This window comes from Aethalodelphis obliquidens, unplaced genomic scaffold (assembly GCF_003676395.1).
Source record: "Aethalodelphis obliquidens isolate GAN/ISIS:26980383/991018 unplaced genomic scaffold, ASM367639v1 scaffold15, whole genome shotgun sequence".
Lineage (NCBI taxonomy): Eukaryota > Metazoa > Chordata > Mammalia > Artiodactyla > Delphinidae > Aethalodelphis > Aethalodelphis obliquidens.
In genome coordinates this window covers 4,754,972-4,776,370 of record NW_020837959.1, presented here as the reverse complement: position 1 = coordinate 4,776,370, position 21,399 = coordinate 4,754,972, and the positions used below count along the sequence as shown (strand labels likewise).

The 21,399-nt window shown below is 40.0% G+C and overlaps 1 protein-coding gene across 1 annotated transcript in view; it reads right to left on the bottom strand.

Moving 5' to 3' along the window:
* Nucleotides 1–18,432: 18,432 nt before the first annotated feature.
* NALF1 (NALCN channel auxiliary factor 1) overlaps nucleotides 18,433–21,399 on the bottom strand; it is a 576,338-nt gene continuing 573,371 nt past the window's right edge. Inside the window, exon 3 of the mRNA XM_027115855.1 lies at nucleotides 18,433–19,584. Within this exon, the coding sequence (XP_026971656.1) occupies nucleotides 19,295–19,584 (290 nt within the window). The 3' untranslated portion in view covers nucleotides 18,433–19,294. The remainder of the gene's footprint in view (nucleotides 19,585–21,399) is intronic.

The window sequence follows — 21,399 nt, the reverse complement described above, 5'->3', positions numbered from 1 at the left end:
GTCTGGAGGAAGGAGCATTCATGGTAACCCCATCAACAGACTGCCTCTGCTGAGATCTCACACGGGCTCTAAGCTCGGTGGCCAGTCTCCTCGGACGGGGGCGGGGGGGCCCGTCTGATGGCCAAGGGGATTCTGCAGGAACTGGCATTCAAGACTCATGGTCATTCTCATCCAAAATCTCACGGTCCCCTTCCTTATCCACCCTTCTCCTTGCCTCAGTTAAGAAAGTCGGCAACTGTGCGTTCAACTTGCTTTGTAAGCGTACAACCTGAATAACGTCCTGTCTGGCTGGAGTCTGGTTAGCGATGATCTGTCTGTGGCTGTAAGAAAGAAGACATTTTTTTCTTCTTTTTTTCTTTTTTTGCCTGTAAACGTATATTCCTTTTTTATTTTTAAAATTTTTATTCGAGTCTAGTTGCTTTACAATGTTGTATTAGTTTCTGCTGTACAGCAAAGTAAATCAGTTATACACATACATATATCCACTCTTTTTTAGGTTCTTTTCCCATATAGGTCATTACAGAGTATTGAGTAGAGTTCCCTGTGCTCTACAGCAGGTCCCTATTAGTTGTCTATTTTATATATAGTAGTGTGTATATGTCAATCCCAACCTCCCAATTTATCTTTCCCCCTCCCTTTCCCCGCTGGTAACCATAAGTTTGTTTTCTACATCTGTGACTCTGCTTCTGTTTTGTAAATAAGTTCATTTGTACCATTCTTTTTTTTTTCTTTTTGCGGTACGCGGGCCTCTTACTGGTGTGGCCTCTCCCGTTGCGGAGCACAGGCTCCGGACATGCAGGCTCAGCGGTCACGGCTCACGGGCCCAGCTGCTTCGCGGCATGTGGGATCTTCCCGGACCGGGACACGAACCCGCGTCCCCTGCATCGGCAGGCGGACTCTCAACCACTGCGCCACCAGGGAAGCCCATGTACCATTCTTTTTTCGATTCCACATATAAGCGATATCGTATGATATTGGTCTTTCTGTGTCTGACTTACTTCACTCAGTATTTTTAAGGCCACTAATTCTCTGACTTACATTTCTCTGACTATAAATTGAGTTGGGAGTTTAAAGCCCTGCCCTATCTTTTTCTTTCTTTAAGATCTCCACTGCAGTCAGACAAAGAAATTCCAGCCCACAGTCCTTGTGGCCACCATACGTGGATAAATACTGTGATACTCAGAGGCACCACATCCTTTGTATCCTGACACCTTGCTTTTAACCAGCAGGTCACCCCGAGCAACGATAGGTGAACATTTCTCTTGGCATATTCGTACAGCCAAAATTGTTTTGAATAAATACATTTGGGACCTTCCAACTTTACTGTTAAACAGATGTCTTTACTGCAAGAGTTCTCTAAACTTTCATATACTAAAGAGCAATGTGTATAAAACATCATTTTCCCAGGCAATCTTATTGAAGGCAGCTTCCTGGCACCTACTTAGGAAGTGGAACTCTGAGTCTCAGTGTCTTATTTAGCCCCCTTTGATGTACCTGGATTAAATTCTTGGAATGTCTTCCTGTATTATTTTTCCATTGTTGTGTAAGAACTTACCACCAACCTAACTGCTTAAAAATATCCTCATCTATCTTCTCACAGTTTCTGTGGGTCAGGAGTCCAGGCTTGGTAAACCAGTTCCACTCTTAGACTCTCAAAAGTCATCAGTGAAGTGTCGTTTGGGGATGCAGTATCAAGGCCGAACTGGAGAGAGATCAACTTTTGTTTAGAGAATTCCGTTCCTTGGGTTGTAGGACTGAGGGTTTTGGTTTCCTGCGATTGCTGGTCAAAGACCACCGTCAGCACCCAGAGCCTGTCTCCAGCTCCTTACCGTGTGGGCTCCCCGACACAGGCTCCCCGACACAGGCAGCCTGGTCCTTCAGAGCTGGCACAGGGTGGGGACCTCAGACGGCCAGGACATCTTATATAGCATCATCCTGTCATCACATACACACAGCACATACATCTGTCACCTTTTCCCGATTCTGGGGTTAGAAGAAAGTTACAGAACCCTCCCCGTAGCCTCCACGTACACACACTCAAAGGAGGGGATTACCCAAAACACTGAAACAGGACATGGGGGTCATATGTAGGTCTCTCGAGTATTTCCACCACTCTTCCCTCAGTGGAATGGTCTATTGTTTCAGCTGTTCATGGTCTACTAATTCCCTCACTTGGGGGCGATGGTTAGGTTTGTCCATATTAAACCTAGACCAGGCCGTCAAGTTCCATTTCATGTTACTTGTCCCTTCGGAAAAGACTGCAGCTAGATGTGAGTCCATCGTCGCTAACCCAACAGAGTTTTCTTATCTTTCTCTTTCTGCTGTTCCCATTACTGACTCTTTACCCCCAAGAACGTTCCTGCTTCAGGTCTAGATGCAAAAAGGTCCCAGGGAGGCATGAGAAGCAGGACGTGAGTCAAGTCCTGAACACGGAGGTGTCACAGGGAAAATTTAGAGCCAGGAAATTCTGCAGCACTCAGCAAAAGGAACTCTCCAAGCAAATCCAGAAGACTTCCCCTTGTCGCCAGGCTGATACCCTCTTCACGGGGCACATATTGCCAGCTATCAATATTCCACTGTGTAAAAAACATTTCCAGGAATCATCCACTCTGGTCCAATAGGGCAGCACATTTTAAAAGTCAACGTCTGCTTCTCTCAAGCTGTTTCTAACTGACTTCTCCATGCCATGATTTGTGAGTGCCCAGGAAATATCATCTTTAATATTAATTAAAGCAGATGTAACTGTTAAGGTGAATCGGGTGCCCAAAATACATAGAACATATACCAAAGCCAAACAAAAACGACTCGGGGTAATTCACGCTTTTGTAATCTCTCTACTTCTTTTCTCCCCCCATTAGCGCGGATAGTTGACAACAGCTCATCGAAGTTTCACAGCAGCATTTATACAACCCTCCCCAACTCAAAACACTCAGCAGTGCTTGTGGTGTTCTCTGCGTTGCACATGCCTTCTTAACTAATTTGCTTTACTATCTTTCCAAGGTATGTCCCTTCCGATTTGAATAACTTGGAACTGAGTGGCCCATCTGGCTCAGCGGAGTATTCCTGCTGGCTCATAACACTGCAGTACGATTGACTACGTTGAGGATAAAACATTTCTCTGTCAGCATTTTCTAATAACGTTCTCTCTCCTGCCCACTGGGCAGCTCATTACTCTCTAGGTAGAACAGAGAACATGAAAAAAGAGATGTTCATTATTTTTCATAAACTTGTTTTTTACCTAGAACTATTTTTTAAATATAGGAATTCTGGAACTTTTGGAAAAAGAATTGGTTATGATCCAAAAGTTGATATTAAAGTGGGTGGGCTGGAGTATTTAATGCATTTTCCCGTCAATGCAACGATACACATTGTGGTTCAGTTGCTGGCATGGTGATAAGAACCACCGTTTATTGACGGTCTACTCTTTGTTAAGTGCCTCCTACGATTTGTCTACTGAATGTCCTTCACTGTCCCACTCTTCCCCTAAATGTCTACGTTTTATCTTTTCCAGAGGTTGGAAAACATGTTCTGTAAAGATTGCAGGGGGTCGATACCTTAGGCCCTGAAGGCCATCCATCACTCCAAGGTGCTATTTTGTGGAAACAGTCATAGACAACATGTATATAAATGGGGCCCTGTGCCAATAAGACGTCCTTTATGGAAACTGAAATTTGAATTTCACATACTTTTCATGTGTCATAAAGTGTTATCTTTTTTTCAACCATTTATGATTTTTTTAAAAATTGCAGTAAAAACACTTAACTTGAGACCTAAAAATTTTCCACCATTAACAAGATGTGAAAGTCATTCTTAGCTCGCAGGCTATACAAAAACAGGAGGCAGCTTTTGACCCCCAGGCCATCTTTTGCTGATTTGCATGGATTTTCTTTCAGTTCCTTGATGCTACTGAACTCCTTCCTCTCCCCTTCCTGTGTTCATGTCCTTCCCTCTCCTTACTCGACAGAGTGGTGATGAACCCTGAAAGCACCAGTGTGTCTATTCCTAGGTTATATTAAAGCAGTAGTCGGACCCCAGGCCAGCTGCACGTCTCTGGTTATGAAAGGGTCTCCAGTACTGAGTGGTGGGATGGGACGTGCAGAATTGCCCTCATTAAGAATATTCTGATCTCACTTTATACCACAGACGATTAGTGAAGTCAGTATACCTCTTTTCCAGGGAGAGTGCATTCATTCAATTATAAGCACCTTTAAAAAACAAAATCCATAATCTTATTATTTAAAAGTACTCTTCATAAAAATGTTAATTTTCATTAAGAACCAAAACTTAGTTTTGAGCAACTGTGATCTTTTAGGTTAAGGGAAATATTTTTTTCATACCATGGGGACAATTCACATAATAGATTGAGTAGGTAGTTCATTTTGCAGCTCATAAGTTTCTTCATGTTTGGCCTACCTTCAGATTCACAAATGTCTTTATGATTTCGTGACATCCTTGCAGGGTATTTTTTTGTATTTCATTTCCCTGAAATTCCTTTCTAAGTTGTAAATTGCTATGGTAATGCTGCAGTTTTGATAGTGTTTCCTGTTTGTTGTTTGCTAGTAGCTAGCGATGCCTACTTGAGTTTATTAGAACTACAACTTCATTTTTTCAAATAATGCTAACCTATTTGTGTAACTCAGAAGACATAAGCTTCAACTGTAGCCAAATATTTGTGATAACAAATATTGATGGACATAAGTATGGATTTCAGGGTATAGTCCTTGAAAATGGGCCATAATATTAGATAAGATTCTCTTTGGTTTTTGGTTAAGAGTGGTTGTTTATGTATAAAGCAGTCACCCCATGACTCAGAATGGTATTGACTTATTTTGTTAATGAATATGGACACTTGTTCCCTTGCACGATATATTGTGAGGATTTCAGACTTTTGCAACAGATTTTTTTCATCAAGATATGAGGAAGTAAAAGTTTGTGCCTCTTGTACAAAAACAAAACTATAAATAATGAGCTGTCACAACTAGGCCAATTATTTTATTCCTTCCAAATTAGTTTCCTTACCTGAAGGAAAAACAAAGCAAAAATAAAGTAAAGCAAAACAATTTTTAAAAACATTTCCAAAGCATCTTCCATCTTCCTCATCTTCCTCCCATTGTTTTTTTTTTTGTTTTGTTTTTGTTTTTTTCAGTACGCGGGCCTCTCACTGTTGTGGCCTCTCCCGCTGTGGAGCACAGGCTCTGGACACTCAGGCTCAGCGGCCATGGCTCACGGGCCCAGCCGCTCCGCGGCATGTGGGATCTTCCTGGACTGGGGCACGAACCCGTGTCCCCTGAATCGGCAGGCGGACTCTCAACCACTGCGCCACCAGGGAAGCCCCACCATTGCTTTTTTATTTCACTTACAGCTATTGAGCAAATGATTTTAATTAGCACACAACTGTGGCTTCTCCAACTGTGTTCTTAACTCTGGCTTCAGGTGTGAAAGAAAGGAGAGTTCAGATTTTAATCACAAGACACCTCTGAACAAAATTCCTTCAAAATAACTCCAAAATAAAATGTTTATCAATAAATCATCAAGGAGCACCTGGGGCCACCAGAAGCTGGAAGAGGCAAGGAAGGATCTTCCTGTAGAGATTGCAAAGGGATCCTGGCCCTGCCAACACCTTGATTTTGGACTTCTAGCTCCCTCAACTGTGGAGGAATAAATTTCTGTTGTTTTAAACCACACAGTTTGTGGTACTTCATTTCAGCAGCCCTAGGACAAATACACAGATTTATTTAACTGAGAAGTTCTTTATGTGGGGATAGGGTAGGGGGATTCTCCCTTCCTGAAAAGTCAAAATAATCAAAACTGTGGAATTAACTAGCTTCCTCCCCTTTGAAGTGTGATCTAAGCACACTACATAGGGATTAGCCCGCACCGTCTTCTGGGCGGCTGTTCTAATTGTTCAGCCTGCTGAAAAGATACTTTTCCTGCTTCTGATAATAAAAACCAAGCTATTGAGCACCGAATGTGCTAGATTTCCTGGGAAGATGGCTATATATCCAAATAACCACAAAACAAAAAAAGACTTACAAGCACCACAATCTAGGATAAAAAAGGGAGGAGCAATTACAGTTTTTATAAAGTGAATTAAAAATTAATCCAGTGCCTATTATTTTACTTTGTAAAGTATTGAAATAAATTCAAATCTCAACTCTCAATAAAGTATTTCATTCAAATAATTTCAGGTTAATTTGCATCTCTGGGCAGTTATATTCTAGAAAATTTATAGATAAATAGATTTTTTTTTTTTTTTTGCGGTACGCGGGCCTCTCACTGCTGTGGCCTCTCCCGTTGCGGAGCACAGGCTCCGGACGCGCAGCCTCAGCGGCCATGGCTCACGGGCCCAGCCGCCGCGCAGCATGTGGGATCTTCCCAGACCAGGGCACGAACCCACATTCCCTGCATCAGCAGGTGGACTCTCAACCACTGCGCCACCAGGGACGCCCAGATAAGTAGGTTTTTATACACACATTATATATACAGTAGTATCTGTAATTAGTACCACTATTTGCCAAAGAAGAAACATGAATTGGTGTTTACAGCTAGAAAGTCTATGTTACAATTTTATGAAATTGTACAGAAAATGAAAAGCAATATACATAAATATTTATATGTTCTTCATACATATTTAATTTGATCAAGATACTTTACTCATTAAATATAAAAAGTACATGTATATGCACATATATTAACGGTTACAGTATTCCAAATAATTCTTTTTGGTTTATTTGGTCTTTTTTAGAGATGACCATGTAAGGAAACATTGATCAACATTAACCAATTTAGGCATTATTCTTCTAGGGTTTTTTTAAAGGTATTTTGGGATGATTCCCTTTATTTTTGATGTATTCAGAGATTTTTGAGTTAATGTGGTATTCATTAAAATGGTGAAAACCCTCTATGATTTTTATTTCATTTTCTGCTATCTCAACACACAAAATCCCACAGGAACATAACTAAATTGATAAATTGTACACTGGTATTGACTGTGTCAATAGAACTTCACATTTTGATGAGAAATCAATTCAAACAAATAAAAAGACATCTACTTGTCTTTTTTATGGGCATCTACTTGTTAGACTTTGAAGTTATGGGCATCTACTTGTTAGACTTTGCAAAGGAAAAGAAATGAAAACTGTATTGAGCTGCTACGAATTGTTCAACTATCCTGACTGACAGGACCCGCTGATTTTTTCAGCCATGTTCATGAAAGATATAATGTTTTCAGTTTTCTTTTTCATATAAAATTAAATCGCACTGATAGGAGCATAATGCTGGGCCCCTAAAATGAGTTGGGCAATGTTCCCTCCTCGTATTTTCTGAAAGAGTTTGTATAAGATTGGTGTTATTTTTTTCCTAAATGTTGGAAGGATTCACTAATGAAGCCATCTTGTACTAGAGTTTCCTTTTTTGGAAGGTTCTGAACTTTGAATTCAATTTTCTTTGATGGAGACATGGCTACTTGAGTTATCCATTTCTTCTCGAGTGAGCTTTTGTAGTTTGTAAGCTCTTTAATCGTGTAGACAAAATGAAGATCATTGTTAATGGGACAGGTTGAAATTATATTTTACATGATAGGATGACTTTTCTGATATTTCATCCAAAAATATATAACCTCAATCTAATAATGAAGAATAATCCAACAAATACTAATCAGGGGAATTTCTAAAAAATAGCTGGCCTATCACTTTTGGACATGTCAAGGTCAGGAAAGTCAAGGACATACTGAGGAACTATTTCAGACTGAAGCTGACAAAAGAGATGTGACAACTTTATGCAACATGTGGTTCTGAATTACTTCTTTTACGCTAAAGGCCACTTTGGGGACAAAGGGTGAAACTTGAATAGAAGGCAAGGATTAGATGGTAGTAAGTACCAATATTAGCTTCCTGATTTTGAAGAGTGTTTTGAAGTCATAAAGGAGGATATTTTTATTTATAGAAAATACACACAAAATGTTCAGAAATGGTGAGGCTTCAGGTGGCAATTTATTCTCAAATGGTTTGAAGAAAGTGGGAGAAAAAGTTGATTTTACTTTTCTTGCAACTGTTCTACAAGTTTGTGATTGTTTCAGAGTAACAAAAAAGACTGCAAAGTTTTCCATAATCAGAAATCAATTTTATTAGGATAATAGGAACCCTAAATTAAAAGGGTTAAAATGACTAAGGACTCTCTCAAGATTATTGTATTTAGAAATACCAGCTACAAAATTTGGGCAAATTTGGAACAATTTGATTAGTGAACAAGTGACCTGGCTTTCTGGCATTTTTATTTGATAATAAAATGTGAATTGTAGTTCGAATGTTCATTAGGTAACAAAAATCTACAATTTTAATTTTATTATCTAAAGTATTAGGTAATGTTTCATTTTCATTAAAATTCTAATGTGTCTATATTCTTTTATAGTATTTTTATTACATAGTTGTATTTAACTGTGGGCCAGTGAGATTTGGGGGTCCCTCTGAGGCAGGTAAGTGAAAACTACCTAAACATTGAGTTCATGCTCTTGAGATACAGATGTGGTACCTGTAAGTAAGCTACTTATATGGTAGGCAGGTAAGGTTACTTTAACTGATTAATTCTCTAATGCTAAGTAATGTTGAAATAAACTGCTGTTAATTATTTCCAAATCTCACTATATATAATTTAGTTACCATTGGCAAAGTTCCTGGTCTCTTCAGTGTACACTGAAATGGAGACATTCTATTAAGTGGAAATGTACTAATATAAATCTGGGAATTGAGTTTTGACCTTTATATAGATAATCTCAGATAATCTAAAAACAGGTTTATTAGTTTAACATTTTCAAACATATTGTTCCTCAACCAGATTTATGTTGAACAACTTCCCTATTATAACGACAATATATAGATTCTTTCATTTCTAGTGAGTTCTTGCTTAGTGTGTTAGCTCATAAATAAGCTTGGGCTTTTCACAATAGTGTCGTTACCATAATGAATAATGCAAATAATTTGCGATTGTTGCGCATAAAACTTAGCTGATGTTATTGAGATACTTAATTTTGGCTTATTCTCAGAATGTATGCTAAAAACCAGGATAACCTATTATATCCAGAATCTTCTTTATGTTCACATGATGCAATTGTACTTATGATATCATCTAATTGTAAGGGAGTGCGATGAATACTTCTTCCCTTACTAATTGGTAAAACCAACTAGCAATGTTTCCCAAACCTGTTTATTACATACTATTTTGGAAAATAGAAGCAAGTTTTAAAGAATTCACAAGTTAGAATGACCAAGTTTGAAACAACAAAACCCAGAATGTATCTTTTTAAAAATTATACATCTGGCTATCTTTGGTTCTGAAAATCAAGTGAAAGGAAACCGATTAAAGAGTCGCTTAGAAAAACTAAATATTTTCTTAAAACATAGGTGTTTATGAAATTGTGGGAATTTTCCTGATTATCCCAACACGGGTTGACATCATGGAGAATTTCCAACCACATCCATGAATGACTGATGTTGTCACTGAGCTGCATGTGGTGTTGAGTTTATAATGAGACATTCTGTAAGTTTATGTGTCCTTAGTAATATCACGAGTATTCTCTCTTTTAATATATTTCCCTCTGGGGAACAGCAATTCTCTCTATCAATTTTGAGAGAATGAATCGTAATCACTAAACCATTGGGCACAAAGATAATTTGGTCCTTTGCCAATCACAGAGTACATAAAATGAGAAGTATGGTTTCCAATTCCCTTTCAGCCATGTGCCTGTAGCTTTCACTGTTATAAACTTGTCAAAATAGGAGATAATATCTATTATTCATCTTGACCAGCGCCCTGAACACTATGGTAGTTTATTTCAATTAATGTCAACTGGTTTACTTAGGAATTCCATAGCCATGTGGTATGATCATACTTAATCAGTATTGGACCCAAATTTTCATTCTAAGAGGATTGTTAGAACACTTTATAAATTCTCTGACCTTGAGGACCAAGAGGCAAGAACGGAAAAATAGAAAACCCTTTCACCAGACAATTTTACTATATTTCTCAGATATTCTTGACAATTAAAAATGCAATTTATTTTTATTATTTAAAGCTAAAATTGGATGTTAAACAATATCATCTACCTGGGCCTCCTCCCAGACTGACAGCAGGATTATACTAAGTGTTCTTTAAGGAGAAGCAGAAGGGCCTGGTATTAGAAAAATCATACTTGAGTCCAAGCACACACGTTGACTATTTGTGCGACCCTGATCTATCTCCACACTCTCTCTGAGACTTGAGCCACCTTCAAAAATTTAGATTAAAAAACACCCCTTATGCAGGTTTGTTGTGAGAACCAGAAATGAATTATGAACAACGCCTGACCCTGACAGATGCTTAGAGAAAAATGACGTCTCCCTTTAGCTTTCTTTGTCCTTCAGGGCGATCTGCCCCCAAATTACTCATTTCCCCCCAGAGGTCTTCTTTTCCAAAGCAGTCATCGTTGTCGTGTTTCGAAAGTGGATGTAACTTTCCCACACTGTCCCCTTCACCTGGATTGATACGGCAGAAGGACAGGAAAAAAGCCTGGGCCTTGGAATTAGCCACGGCAGAGGTACCCACCGAATGTTAAAGGGAGCAAAAAGTAAAATTCTGTTGAAATTCTGTTGTCTACCTTTTCGAGCAGCTAATGTTATCCTAACTAGTAGCACACATCAGTGCTGCCAGGAGGTATCACCCACAGGATGCCTGCTAACATCTCTAAGTGGGCACAGGTTGGCCATGGTCCCAAGTCTATTCTTTCTTCTTCCCGGCTTCTTTTTTTTTTTTTTTTTTTTCGGTACGCGGGCCTCTCACTGTTGCGGCGCACAGGCTCCGGACGCGCAGGCGCAGGCGCAGCGGCCATGGCTCATGGGCCCAGCCGCTCCACGGCATGTGGGATCCTCCCGGACCGGGGCACGAACCCGCGTCGCCTGCATCGGCAGCCGGACTCTCAACCACTGCGCCACCAGGGAAGCCCCTTCCTGGCTTCTTATTTGATGACTGCTCACTCTGGAAAACTGAGATTCCTTTCTGTCTTTTTTTTTTTTTTTCCATTTTCTTTTTGCCTTTCACTTGTGTTTATCAGTCATACTCAGAAAAATAACCAAGACCCGTTAATTCTACATCATAATATTTCTCCAGTTCACTCCTTTCCTCTGTCTCATTTGCTGTTGAATTTGTTCAGACTCTCATTATATCTCATCAATGTGCCAGTCCCTTCCTGCCTTACTTCCCTCAGTCTGTGTTATCTCCTGCTGCCAGGGAAAAAAAATTTAATTCATTAAGTTCATTATGCAGTATTAGTTTATAAAAATTCTCTAATGGCTTTCTCTTACTTTGAGGGTCAAATCCAAACTTTGAGGCTGGGTTATAAGACCAGACTCTCGTGTCTTCACCTGTGAGGCTTTCCTGCATCTCTCTGTGCTCTGCAGGAAAGTTCCTTCAGCTTCTGTGTCTTTGCAGATGACCACAATTTCTGTCTGTCCTTTGATTGTTCAACACCTATTTGATTATTAAGATGTGACTTTATCTGTGAAACTTTAATTTCTGCCAATCAGAGTTAAATGCTTCGAGTCTAGTTTGCCACAATCTTTTTTCTTTTTTAAATAAATAAATAAATTTATTTATTTATTTATTTATAGCTGCATTGGGTCTTCGTTGCTGTGCACGGGCTTTCTCTAGTTGCGGTGAGCGGGGGCTACTCTTAGTTGTGGTGCACGGGCTTATTGCGGTGGCTTCTCTTGTTGCGGAGCACGGGCTCTAGGTGCACGGGCTTCGGTAGCTGTGGCGCATGGGCTTTAGTAGTTGTGGCTTGTGGGCTCTAGAGCACAGGCTCAGTAGTTGTGGCACACAGGCTTAGTTGCTCCACGGCATGTGGGAACTTCCCGGACCAGGGCTCGAACCTGTGTCCCCTGCATTGGCAGGCAGATTCTTAACCACTGCACCACCAGGGAAGTCCCTAGTTTGCCATGCTCATGACTTACCTTTGCCTTATAATTGTATGTGTTTCTCTCACTCTGGTCTAAACTGGAAAAACAAAAATACGTCTTTTGTATCTGTTTCCCCAAAGGCCTAGCTTAGTCCCAGTGACATGGAGGACTCTCGGTTTTGGTTTTTTTTTCCCAATAAAGGAATGAAGGTCACGAATGTAGGTAGTTTATATGTCTGTTTCATGTAAATGAATGAGTGGAAATATAAAATATGCCTACTCTTCTCAAACTAAAAAGCATTAGGTATTGATTTTAACCTTCAGGTTTTTTTCCCTTTCTGGAAACTTCCATAAAGCATAAAAGAAGTCTCTGTAATGGCTATATGGGAAAAGAATCTAAAAAAAAAAAGAGTGGATATATCTGTATGTATAACTGATTCACTTTGCTGTACACCTGAAACGAACACAACATTGTAAATCAACTATATTCCAATAAAAAATTTTAAAAAACATAAAAGAAGAAAAGAAATGTGTTTATACTACATTTGACTACCATAAGAGACATTTTTATCACCCAGAAATTTTATTGAGGGACCAGAGACTTGGCACCACACGCAACATGTTTGCTGTGTGGCTGACAGGGTCTTGGTGCTCCGGCCGGGTGTCAGGCCTGGGCCTCTGAGGTGGGAGAGCCGAGTTCAGGACATTGGTCCACAAGAGACCTCCCAGCTCCACGTAGTATCAAATGGCAAAAGCTCTTCCAGAGATCTCTATCTCAGTGCTAAGACCCAGCTACACTCAATGACCAGCAAGCCACAGTGCTGGACATCTTATGCCAAACAACTAGCAAGGAGGGAACACAACCTCACCTATTAGCAGAAAGGCTGCCTAAAATCATACTAAGTTCACAGACACCCCAAAACACACCACCAGACATGGACCTGCCCACCAGAAAGACAAGATCCAGCCTCATCCACCAGAACACAGGCACCAGGCCCCTCCACCAGGAAGCCTACACAACCCACCGAACCAACCTTAGCCACCGGGGACAGACAACAAAAATAACAGGAACTACGAACCTGCACCCTGCGAAAAGGAGACACCAAACACAGTAAGTTAAGCAAAATGAGAAGACAGAGAAACACACAGCAGATGAAGGAACAAAGTAAAAACCCACAAGACCAAACAAATGAAGAGGAAATAGGCAGTCTACTTGAAAAAGAATGCAGAGTAATGATAGTAAAGATATCCAAAATCTTGGAAGTAGAATGAAGAAAATACAAGAAATGTTTAACAAGAACCTAGAAGAACTAAAGAGCAAACAAACAACGATGAACAACACAATAAATGAAATTAAAAATTCTCTAGAAAGAATCAATACCAAAATAACTGAGGCAGAAGAACGGATAAGTGACCTGGAAGATAAAATAGTGGAAATAACTACTGCAGAGCAGAATGAAGAAAAAAGAATGAAAAGAATTGAGGACAGTACCTCTCGGACAACATTAAACGCACCAACATTCGAATTATAGGGGTCCCAGAAGAAGAAGAAAGAAAGGGACTGAAAAATACTTGAAGAGATTAGAGTTGAAAACTTCCCTAACATGGGAAAGGAAAGAGTCAATCAAGTCCAGGAAGTGCAGAGAGTCCCATACAGGATAAATCCAAGGAGAAACATGCCAAGACATATATTAATCAAATGATCAAAAATTAAATAGGAAGAAAAAATATTAAAAGCAGCAAGGGAAAAACAACAAATAACACACAAGGGAATCTCCATAAGATTAACAGCTGATCTTTCAGCAGAAACTCTGCAAGCCAGAAGGGAGCGGCAAGACATATTTAAAGTGATGAAAGGGAAAAACCTACAACCAAGATTACTCTACCCAGCAAGGATCTCATTCAGATTTGACAGAGAAATTAAAACCTTTACAGACAAGCAAAAGCTAAGAGAATTCAGCACCACCAAACCAACTTTACAACAAATGCTAAAGGAATTTCTCTAGGCAGGAAACACAAGAGAAGGAAAAGACCTACAATAACAAACGGAAAACAACTAAGAAAATGGTGATAGGAACATACACATCGATAACTACCTTAAAAGTAAATGGATGAAATGCTCCCACCAAAAGACATAGACTGGCTGAATGATACAAAAACAAAATCCATATATATGCTGTCTACAAGAGACCCACTTCAGACCTAGGAACACATACAGACTGAACACATACCTGCATTTTTCACATCATTCTTAGTCTTTCAGAATTGGGTGGTATTACTACTTTGGCTCTATATTTTTATTTACTCAAAAATTGTACTTGAGTGAATTTAGAATAAGAATTTTAAAATAACATATGAGTTTATATAGTTGTCCCTATTTTTAATATATCACACATCATCAACAAAAATGGAAATATTGTTTCAGTGCAAACATTAAGGTCCTTATTATGATATGGAAATTATAGTCACATGGGGGAAAAGGAAGAAAAGGTAAAGAGAAGAAGTAAAAGAACAATCAGGTCGTCCCCTCTGCCCCCGCCCCGGCCAGCCACATGCTTGCTGGATTGGACCCGGGCCACGGCAGTGAAACCTCCAAATCCTAACAACTAGACCGCCAGGGAACTCCCCAATTCAGAGTTTATCTAATGTCCATATAGAATTTTAATTTTTGCTTTGATTTTCCCGTCTTAGTATGTCATCTATTTTGCAGTGAAATGGCCAATGGGAAATGGACATAAGTTGAAATTTGCTTTTCAAAGCCAGTGACTTCCTCGTCAGCCAGCACTCAGACAACTGGAATCTTGCAGCAGCCAGTGTTGCAGTGAGCTGGGGGTTTAAGGAGAGACAGTCACTGTTTCTATATCTGTAGGTCAACAGCCTATATCCACAGATCAATGTCCAGAGTCTGACGTCCAACTAAAGTTTTAAGGGTGAAAGTGTTTGAAGCTGTTATAGCTGGAAATACGGAGTGCGTAAGACACTCACATATCTATTAGGTGGGTGAGAGGTGGATGGAAGGGGAAGAGAGATAAGAATTAGTGAAATAAGAAGGTTAATCAGGAGCCCTGCTTAACCCATTAATTTACTGAGACTTAATTTACTTAGACTTAATCAATAACTTCTCAGCCTTCCTAGTTTTTTTCACTGTGATTTCATTGCATGGAAATTGTAGTACTAATTTAAGACAAAAGAGATATCAACTCAGCATAGACATATATTCATACAGAATAAATTTAAATTTACTGTGGTGTTTTTGCTTAAGGAACCAGAGGTACCCTCTTGTTCTCTCTCTCTCTCTATGTATATATATCTCACTATAAAAATATGCCAGAGATATATAATCCTTTCTCCCTATATACACACATGGATGCATATATAGTCAAATACCCATCTGCAGTTATAGTGAAAATAAGATGCAGTTTTCATTTCTTTGCAGATCGTATGCTTCCAGTTGCAATAACACTGTAAATTTGGCTGTTACTAAGAAAGAACTAAAACAATGCCTGGGACTGATCAATATTTTAATGTTGTCCAGATACCAAATGTCATCTCCCAATTCAGGCATTTGGCATATGGATCTGACACCCAACTACATCTTTCATTTATTTATTTTTTTCCGGTAAAAATGAGGTTTTTATTCATTCATGCAAAAATCCATTTTTGTTTTCCTTCCCTCCCTCCCTCCCTCCCTCCCTCCCTCCCTTCCTCCCTTCCTCCCTCCCTTCCTTCCTTCCTTCCTTCTTGTCTGCTTTTTTCCTTGCTGTGTTCCTACCTTCTTTTATTTTAATGACTACAGGTCCTAGTAATTAACAGTACCAATTCATCGGCAAGGAATTAAATTGCTTTTTTTTTTTTTTTATCATGGTGTCACTTAAAAGAACAACTTTTGCTTACTATTTGTGGGTGAGGGGAACAATACTATCTTTTTAATGAAGGAGAAGTCCATATAATGTACCACCAAACATCAATGCAATAAGGAGTAATATATAACTCCACTTATGTTAGTTGACATTTGGTTTTGCAATATCAACATATTCTTCAAACTGGGATTTCTCTATTGCAGAAAAAAAGACAACAATAAATATGGAGAAGTCTGTTTCATACATTTGTGAAGCATATTATTTTCTTGATTTTCAACTTGTTTTCAGAAATAATTGTTTTAATATCATAATTCATTAGCTAGTATGCAGTGGATATCCACCACGAGGAAAATAGAATAAGACGATGATTACAAAGGTGCAAGGTGGGAATATTTTCTGTGCAGAACGTCAAGCATGTTCTCAAGTAGGAAAACCACTGCAAAGCATCCACGGATGTAGTGAGATGTGGATCACCAACTGGCTGCATCACAAGTCATCAGTGGTTGTTTCTTTTCTTCGTGAAGGAGTCATTGCCTATTTGGATTCTTTAGCCAATCGCAGGAATAGCTGCTTTAGTTCACTGTGTCCGTGGAAATGTCATAGGCAAATGGTTACACATTTACCATCATAAATACTAGGCACGGAGACCCTTCTCACGTCAGAGTAAATGTGGCAAGAAAAAAATCTGACCAGAATTACAGTTGATTCCAACTCCGGCTGACTTGGCCATTTCCCTTCCCACCCCACCATCTCTTCCTCAGCTAAGCGAGAATTCCGTATTTACAATACTGCATGGTTTTTCCCAGTTCTTGAACTTGTCTTTTGGAGGGCTTACCTCCCATGTAAAGTAGTGGTGGTTTGGGTTTACCTTTTTTGGCCACCATTCTCCCCAAACTAAAGCTAAAACATGGGCAGATGGAACCATCCAGTCCCCTTATTCCGGAAAAGAATCTTAATCAGTTGCAAAAACATATTAATAGAAAATGAAACCCCATTGTTAAGGGATGCTATCTGTCATCACTTTGCCCTGTGTCTAGAAATAGTAACTTCTTGTCATCCCAGTAAGAGTGGGTGCAACTTGCATCTTCTGTTGTGTTGTTTTCCTGAAAGAATGGAAATGCCTCTGGCATGAACAGAAGCACAAGGAACACTGAAGAAACAGATAGTGGGATGGTGTTTGCCGGGCAGAGGTAGATGAAGGTCACGACAAACTTTGTTGTGGTCATATACCTTAAAGTCGTTAAGAGGTGGTCAGTGGAAAAAGAGCTCATCTGATACGTTCTTCCCCATGAGTCATCACCCCCCTCCCCCTCCAGTCATTGCTCCCTAACCCTTCTCATCCCACCCCCAACTCCACTGAAATCTGGAATCCCCCACTCATTAGGCTTTACCAAAACTCACTTCTATAAGTCTCGCAAAACTCAATGCAGTTAATAGGCGCCAGAAATAGTACCATTATTTCCATCAATTACAAATGCTGTGCCTGTGTGTGTGCACGTGTGAATGTGTGTTTGCATTTGAATAGAAAACAAATTTCAAAAAAGGAACAAAAACTGGAGAATTTTGCATTTTTGGTGTTTTTTTTTTTTTTTTGTATTTGCGCAGACCATTTTAGGATTTTCAGTCTCAACAAAACACTATTAAAACAAAGAATCTAGTAAAATATTTGTGCATGTACTGCTAAACAATTCTAGCAATTTTACTAAGCAATACCTTTATTATTTTGAATATTCTTAACAGACTGGAACAAAACAGTTTTTTTATTTTTTTATTCAAAACAAAATATGCATAACTGTAACGCGTGTCGCAGAGTTAGGTATGATGCAGAGATTAAAGTTTTGTTTCAACAAAAACAAATGCCTGGGGGAATTTCATAGCTAGAAAGTTAAGAACTAAATTTTGTTCGCTAAGAGGACCTTTTCCATGGTTTTCCTTCATCTGCCAGCTATACAGCAATCATCCCTGAAATGCAGTTCCCGAGTGTAGTTAGAGAATAGTAAAGAATGTGAAGTGGTTCTTTTAAAATTATTTGTTTTGATTGTTTGTTTTAAAAACAGCCCTTATTAACTCTTCCTTCCACTGATTCTACTGTAAACTCATAAAAGCCTTTTTTTTTTTTTTTTTTTTTTTTTTAGAAAGCAAATTCATAGACACTCAGCAGGTAAAATGTTCCCACAAAAAGAAAAAATACAAACAGAGCGATCCGATTTCTCCTCTTGTCTTCAACTATCTAGAGCATGTGAGAGTGGTAACGTTTCTGTACTTGAATGAAAATGGCTAACCTAGTGTTTGAAAAGTTCTTTTTGATAATGCAGAATTGCATACACTTTATACCTGGAGTAATTAAAAACTGTATGTGGGAGAAATACTGGGGTGAAATGGTCTAGATTCTGTATGCTGCAGGTGTCTGAGCACGTCTGCTAGCCCTCCACAATGGTAAAGGAGGAAAAAGAAGTCCAGATTTGGGTCCTCAGAATCCTGTTCCTGTAACAATGGCCAAAAGGTGCTCGTGTAGTCCTGCAACAGAACTGAAATCCCAGCGAAAGCCCAGCCACCTGCGGCTTCAGGGCAGGACTCCCTACCTCCTCACACCCCCATTCTGGGTGGCTGCTTCCAGCCACCCGACCAGTGAGGAAGGCCTGGGCCCTTGGAAGGGGGAGCTGGACCAACTGAGTTCACGGTAGTTTTCTTTGCTTTTGTTTTATTTTCAACGTAAAGATGTGCTAACTGTCTGACCCCACCTGTTATGGAGAGCACTTGTTTGTTCAGCTAGAAAGGGCCCCCCTGGTTCTGCTCCGTTGCAGGTTTGTGCAGCAGCGGCTCAGGGGCCCAGCGGAGCGTGCACTGCGCCCACTCACGGCAGCTGCGACAAGGACAGAAGCAAGCGGATGTCATCTGCTGTGGGCGGGGAAGGCCCGGGGCGGGCAGGCCGGGAGGGGTGTGGGTTCCAGAGGCAGGAGGGAGAGTCAGGGAGTTTTTTTATTTTTATTTTTTTGTTGTTTTCTTTTTTTTGTCTTTTTTATTTTTTTATGATTTTTTTTGTGTGTGTGTTGTTGTTTGCTATACCGCGAGGTCATAGCCGTCATTCCGCTAATAGAAACTGACAGGACATGAGACAGAACTATCTGAGGAGCACACACAATGACTAGAAATATATATAGAGAGAGCGACAGTGAAAAGACTTAGTTTACCTCTGAGAAACCATCCCCCCAAATAAATCCTGTATTAACAAGTGCAAAAACAAAACAAACAGATAAACCCAAATCAAAAGGAAAGCAAAGAAAACCTCCAAACATTAAAACACAGTGTATAAAATGGTGTGAGAAACTGAAGTCACTTTCCAGCCTTTTAGTCCATAAAAAGCTGTGTGTGTGTGTCCTTGTTTGGATTCAGGCCCCTCTTTTCCAGTTTTGCCCTCCAGGCCCTGCACAAAGTGATGCGCGGTCGGAGCACCCAGGCCGTGACGCCGGTGGCCAGGGCGGCAGGCACGCTCCAGGGTCCAGCATCCCTACTCCTTGCTGGCCGAGCGCTCGTCAAGTGCGTGGACGCCCCCGACGCCCAGCGCCGTGGCGTTCTGCGCCGCCGAGGCCGTGAGAACTGTGTGAAGGAGCATCAGCATGAGGACACACAGTCTGAGTCTGCCGGGGCCCAGCCTGGGCGCTGCTGAAGCTGGCAGCGACGTCCTGGGACAGGAGCCGCCTCTGTCCACCGTCCCCTTGGAGGGGGTGTTGGATTTTGCCTCTCTCCTGACGTCACAGCATTCTGGTTCATCATTGGTTAGAAAGGTTTCGTAGAGCCCTGGGGGGTGAAGAAAGGGCAAGGTTAACAGGCGAGAGGAGGATGGGTAGGAAGGCGCTCAGAGCCGACGGCAGCGTGTACTTTAACATCTGATCCACGACATCTTACGGCAATGGAACATTTTGTAAAGGAGAGTCAAGTCCGTACAGTCTGGGTCAATGGTCAACCGTGCTCTCAAGCCAGTACTTTTAGGTTCCTCACTGCTCTTACTGCACTCTTGGTGGTCATCCATGAAAGTTCTGGGTCGTGAGGAATACAGGGTAAAAGGTTTCACTAGGTGAAAACCAGAACCTAAGGTTCTGGATCAACTTGGTGACCAGGAACATTCAACCACCATTTTCTCTTTAACAGGAATGTGATTAATTAGTGCGATGTGTAAAGTGACACCCACTAGTTATGAGTTAGCATATTTTATTTATGAAACCACCAACCAATCATAATACCAGAGCTACAGGAACCATGTTACTAATCACCTCCTCTCAGGAACCTCACCAAGGCTCAGATCTCCCTTTATGGCTGAATGGGCTTAACATCTACACACCCAAACCATGACCATTTCCATTTGTAAATACTTCTCTTATTCTTCCATTTGCTATTCTATTGATGACTGCCTACATTGAAGCCTGTATTGTCTTTTTATTTTTATTTTTTTATTTTTTATTTTTATTTTCTGGACCACTGGGGGAGGAGTCTCTGCCTCATCCTTCTCCCTTTCCCATCCTCCAGCATCACTTTTTAGTGATTGTGGGTCTAGCTCACTCTCTCGCTCTCTCTTATTCTCTCTTCCTTTTTTCCCTTCCCTCACCACAGAATCTCTCCTCTTTCTCCCTTCTCTTTTCCCTTCTTCCTCTAAAAACACACATTGTTCTTATTTTTAAATTGATAAGTGGAGACTTTCGAAGTGATGAAAAAGAATAAAACAACTGGCTATCTAAACCTTCCAATCTCGTTTCTTGCTAGATTATAAAATTTTTACGTGGTCGCTTAAGCCATTTTGTATCCTTTTTTTTTTAACTTGACTGAAACATTTTTTCATGAGATTTAGCATGAAGTTTCTACACAAATTTTATTCTGTTACTCTCAAGCTTGAAAAGCTTAAAAATGACGATAGAGTAGTTGTTAGGATTAAATACGATGTCGTATGTAAAGTACTTGGCTCAGTGCCTGGCGCAGAGAAGTAACTTGAAAAATTTGACTACTGTGAATTATAATCACTATTAATAGCGCCTCATTGGCTCGACCTTACTCATGAAATCTAGTCTCCTTTCCTCTCTCTCCAGACTCACTGCTCAGTGCTCCAGACATCCTCAACTCTTGGTTGATCTCAGAACACGTGACACTTCCACCCACATATGGACCACAGCTCAAGCTTTCTTTCTGGAATTTTCTCCATCAATTCATAGAACTAACTCTCATTTCTCCTTCAGGCTCAGCTCACATAGAATTCCCTTTGTGAAGCCTGTATTCATAGTCCTGGGCTCCTAGTGCATTTTGTGTAACTCTTCAATAGAGCAATTATTATTTTTTCTTTTAATCACAATTGCTCATTTTCATGTCAATTTCCTTACTTATGTGTCACCATAAGAGCAAGAACTATATAGTATCAGCCTCGTGTTCCCAATATGTTGCAGAATGCCTGAATAAAATAGGTACTTAACGAGATTTGTTACATGAATAAGCTCAATATATATTTATTCAATAAAGAGACTATTAAATAATATACACTCTGCAATCTTCAGTTTCTTTAAAAAAATGACCAAGGTATCCTTATAATGATGCTTACAATATTCATTTCTTCTTAGGCATTCAAAGGTA